This window comes from Anneissia japonica, unplaced genomic scaffold (genome assembly GCF_011630105.1).
Source record: "Anneissia japonica isolate Jap-2015-1 unplaced genomic scaffold, ASM1163010v1 scaffold1606_len605190_cov180, whole genome shotgun sequence".
In the NCBI taxonomy this organism is placed as follows: domain Eukaryota; kingdom Metazoa; phylum Echinodermata; class Crinoidea; order Comatulida; family Comatulidae; genus Anneissia; species Anneissia japonica.
Genome location: NW_022749369.1, coordinates 131,099 through 136,431, shown reverse-complemented (window position 1 = coordinate 136,431; position 5,333 = coordinate 131,099). Strand labels below are relative to the sequence as shown.

Below are 5,333 nucleotides of genomic sequence, written 5' to 3'. Positions count from 1 at the left end.
CCATCCCCTCACAGTCAGCATATCGTGGGAACAGCCATTATCTGCTTTCTCATTCCTTATTGTTTATCTATACTCAGCATTAAGACATTGTCTTTGCTAGTAAGCTTTCTTACTTTAGATAACAACTCCGCTCTCTAGTTAATTCTTATTTACTATTTTTGTTTATTTCGCATAAGTTTTAGTACTGCCCATCACTCACGCTGATGAAGTCCACAGGAGTGGACAAAATATTCGTGTTTAATAAATACATATACATGCACTATAAAAGCATATATGTATATTTGTCTGTGTGTAGGTAGTGAGTGGATGTATGTATAAGTCAGCTGCTGCCACCCCCACCCCCCTCAAATGTCTATATAAGTCTTCCAAATATCTTACCAATAATGAAAATGTTGAATATACAGTACCCAGTGTTGTCATAATCATCGGTAGCATTACAAGTGACAGTAGTGTTGAGTTCAAAGAAAGTGTCTCCACTCATGTAATCACATACAGCTGAAAAACTCTCTCCTGAGTTGTCTGTGACATTGGGTTCAGCCCACAATGCAGTTGCCATACAGTCAGAATCACCATTTACATTTTGGTTTGATGGACATTCAAGCACGGGAGGCTCACAATCTTTTTAAAAAAAAATAAAAAAAGCTGTGACTTTACAAAATATAATCCTTTTTTTCCCTTGCATCTCATTTATTCAGAAAATTCTGTACATAACATAATCAATGATGCAAGCAAACAGTGTATGTACTAGCTAACCAAAGTCACAATCAATGTTACCACATAAGCACATTTTATTTTTTGTGCAATGGGACTTTCAACCTTTGTACTTTCAACCAAATGTACTTCAATTTTATGGTAAACGTTCTGCAAGCTGGACTTTTATCCTTAGGCTTACAACTAAAAATGTATTGCTTATACATACAATGAAGAAATTAACGTAGTTATAATTAAATTCAAATTTTTAACAAAAAATATCTTGTTTTGGAAGAAAAAATAACTGACAGCCTTAACTCTTTTTCACATTCTAAATTAAAATTAATCCTTAATAATAAGAATTATTGTAGGAAATAGTGCTTATCTATATAGATTCATCCTTACCAAACTAAACTTGGTTACTTTACTTATAAATAGATATGAATCAAAACTTTTGTATTAGTTAGCTGGTTGGTTAATGTTTGCATTTTTATAGGGTATTAACACATAGCCCAAAAATTCACAAATCAGCAGTAATGGTAATAGGGTACTAATTTCAGTTATTCCTTTTTAAAGAAAGCTCCATTGCATTTGGCCGCGGTGTGTTCTTATAAGTATACGAATGCCACTAATGGGTTTAAATAACTAATCACCAAATTGCTTTGTGAGTATATCTTAACGTAACATTTGCAGTTTGGTGCATTGTGCAACCCAAGTTGTAAGCAATAGAGGGAGCATTATTGACACAATTCATAGTACACACCTACTACGTTTATGTCAAGTACATGAAACACTTGGGATGTTGAAGAATTTACTTCAGCTTCAAGAGTATCAACTGTGTAGATGGTGCCTTGAGAAAAACGTAACTCAAATCTAGCGATGACAGAGCCATTAGTGAAAGATTTTACTTCACACAAAGTGGAAATGTTGCTCACCTGAAAAAAGAAACAAACATAATATTAGGCCTAAAAACTCCAAATAGGATTCAACACAGTGAAACTCTTGTTGGCAAGAATTCTAGTATATTATTATAGCTTAATACTGCTCTGGAAATAAAATATTTGGCTAACGAAGCGTAGTTCAGCTAAATTTACTTTATTTAGTTAGATCTATTTATTTAATCGAGGTTTACAACTATATTTACTTTAATGATATTACTACTAGGCAGTTTACTTTTCGAATTTATTATTACAAAAATTATATTATATGCAATACATCCTATACTGTTGAATAGCGCCAAACCTGTCTCTTATACACATCTTATGTACTAGCTAACCAAAGTCACAATCAATGTTACCACATAAGCACATTTTATTTTTTGTGCAATGGGACTTTCAACCTTTAAAATGTACTTCAATTTTATGGTAAAACGTTCTGCAAGCTGGACTTTTATCCTTAAGCTTACAACTAAAAATGTATTGCTGATACATACAATGAAGAAATTAACGTAGTTATAATTAAATTAAAATTTTTAACAAAAAATATCTTGTTTTGGAAGAAAAAAAACTGACAGCCTTAGAACTCTTTTTCACATTCTAAAATAAAATTAATCCTTAATAATAAGAATTATTGTAGGAAATAGTGCTTATCTATATAGATTCATCCTTACCAAACTAAACTTGGTTACTTTACTTATAAATAGTTATGAATCAAATTTTTGTATTAGTTAGCTAGTTGGTTCTTTAATGTGAAACACCCTTAGCATAACCCACAAAAGTGTGCACTAATTACTTTAACATGTATATGGGCCATATTGCACTAAGGGAAAACGGGTTAAACCGCTCTCTTCTAAAATATATTATAATGTATTTTGGCCTTTCAGCTGAAACACAAAAAGAGAACAGTTACATCGGGAACTAAATGATACGAAAGAATCTTCATTATTTATGGATAATGGCTACAGTTCATCGGCGTAACTCACATTCATCATAAAAATAAAACAGGTATCTAAATTTCATTTTAGTAAATTTAGTATACCTTTAATTTCCACAGTAAATTGACAGTAGCCAGTGACCTCATTACAATCTGTTGCTGCATATCCTACTGTGTATACACCAAGTGACAGAGGTTCTCCACTGGTGTAGTTAGCAGTTATGTTGACATCACTACAGCAGTTGTCCGTTGCATTGGCTGATTCCCAGGTGGCATTTGTTGAATCACTTCCTTGGTCGGCACAAACCTCAACGTCACTTGGACAAGTGATATTTGGTGCAATTTCATCTGTGAGTAAAATTAATAATATATCCCACCAATTGTAATCATTCAAGCTTACATCAAATAACAAAAAACAAATCAGGTACATGATGTATTAAATAACTTACCCGACAGAGTGTAAAAGAATACACACGATGCAAAGTTGTCTGCCATGTCAGTAACCGAACAAGTTATGGTATAGTTTCCAGTGCTATTGAAAGTCATTGGAGTACAGGTAGCACTGAGCAAATTGCCAATATGATCAGTTGCATTGACTTCAAACACAGGATCATCAAAACAACTGTCGTCCATTAACTCGCTATAGTCATCTGGACACACAATTTCTGGCTCATTTAAATCTGCAATGTTAAATTTAGACAAATTAGTAAGATACAATGAGTCATACCAGCCTACAACAATCAAAATCAATATGATTCGTTCATTTAAAGATAGATTTTAAAATTGTATTTGTTTCATTATTAAGTTTTATATTTCTACCATAAAGGTGAAGATATAAATTGGTGTTAAAAAATACAATCAAGAAAGCCTTTTTTCAATTCGTTTCCTTTTGTAACTTTTTACATCAAACAGTAAGAGTGGAAATTTTTGCATTTTTATAGGGTATTAACATATAGCCCTAAAATTCAAAAATCAGCAGTAATGATAATAGGGTACTTACCTGGATAAACCGACTAATTTCAGTTATTTCTTTTTAAAGAACGCTCCATGGCATTTGGCCGCAGTGTGTTCTTATAAGTATACGAATGCCACTAATGGGTTTAAATAACTAATCCCCAAATTGCTCTGTGAGTATATCTTAACGTAACATTTGCAGTTTGGTGCATTGTGCAACCCAAGTTGTAAGTAATAGAGGGAGCATTATTGATACAATTCATAATACCATAGTACACACCTACTACATTTATGTCAAGTACATAAAACACTTGGGATGTTGAAGAATTTACTTCAGCCGCAAGAGTATCAACTGTGTAGTTGGTGCCTTGAGAAAAACTTAACTCAAATTCAACTATCACAGAGCCATTAGTAAAAGACTTCACGTCACACAACGTGGAAATGTTGCTCACCTAAAAAAAGAAACACACATAATATTAGGCCTAATAACTCCAAGTAGGATTCAACCCAGTGAAACTCTTGTTGGCAAGAATTCCAGTATATTATAATAGCCTAATACTGCTCTGGAAATAAAATATTTGGCTAACAAAGCGTAGTTCAGTTAAATTTACTTTATTTAGGTTATCTACTTGCCTTACGTTTATTTTAAGAGTGGTTTGGAAATTTGTTTTGGATCTATTTATTTAATCGAGGTTTACAACTACTAGGCAGTTTACTTTTCAAAGTTATTATTACAAAAATGATATTATATGCAATACATCCTATACTGTTGAATAGCGCCAAACTTATACTATTGCTGTATGTAGTCTCAGCGCCAACTCAACTCAACCATGTTTTTGTGTGAATTAGGACGTGGTTCGGGTCGAATCAACGTTTCGCAGTGAACACAGTTTTCACGTTCAAACCCTATCAGGGGCGGATTTTTAGAGGTAAAAAAAAGAAAAGAAAAAAGAAAAAAAGAAAGAAAAAGAAAAAACGATAACCCAGAACGCCTCAAATGTTATTTTCAGGCGTCTAAAACACAAAAATTTCGCCGGGGCATGCCCCCGGACCTCCTATTTCAGTGTTGTCCCGATCGGCCCAAATTTCGGCCCCACCTTTCGGCCCCCCCTTTTGGACATCTCTGGATCTGCCCCTGCCTATGCAGATGCCAAGCCTAAGACTTTGAAACCTCAATTCACACTTCTGTGCCGCATGCCTTCATACTTTTGCTTGTAACTAAATTATTACTTCTGCTACTACATAATTATTATTTTGATACTGATTCATGCCTGTTTGTCTACAAGTGATTTTCAAGATATCCTTATGTTCATGTATGCCTGTATATACTTTGGTATGCTAAGTTTACCCTGATAATTGAGCCAATTAATTAATATAAATAATGAGAATAATTAGACTTTAAGTGCTGTTTTTGAGTCACTTTAGTAACCTGAACAGACCCGTAGCGTGACTTAATATGTGAGAGGTTCGTTTCAGTTGGAAATGGACCCTTTGGCTTGTATGGTACTCTGGAGAACATGTAAATATATCTACGAATATCAATTTGTCGTTTTCAAATCCGGACCTTCTCCAGTTTTTGGGCGGTTCGTCGTAACCCCCTTAACCCACTCGTTTCGCCGATGTTTGTTTGTGTGTATGTTTGTCTGTGAACAGCCTACAGGTCACAGTTTTTATCACAAACTCGTCAAACTTGGTCCCCGACTTGGTCACAATGTTCCATAACCAATGATCTCGAGATGATTGTATTTTAAAGGGTCAGGGTCAAAGGTCAAGTTTACAATCAACAAAAAACTACCTTTTATATTACAGTCTATAGC

At 34.0% G+C, this 5,333-nt stretch overlaps 1 protein-coding gene across 1 annotated transcript in view; it reads right to left on the bottom strand.

The window, feature by feature from the left end:
* The window catches only part of LOC117121079 (hyalin-like), a 15,526-nt gene that overhangs the window by 6,354 nt on the left and 3,839 nt on the right, over positions 1-5,333 (bottom strand). The window contains exons 7-8 of the mRNA XM_033266181.1: positions 1,454-1,625; positions 379-618 (exon numbers count right to left, since the gene is read on the bottom strand). Of these exons, the coding sequence (XP_033122072.1) occupies positions 379-618; positions 1,454-1,625 (412 nt within the window). The remainder of the gene's footprint in view (positions 1-378; positions 619-1,453; positions 1,626-5,333) is intronic.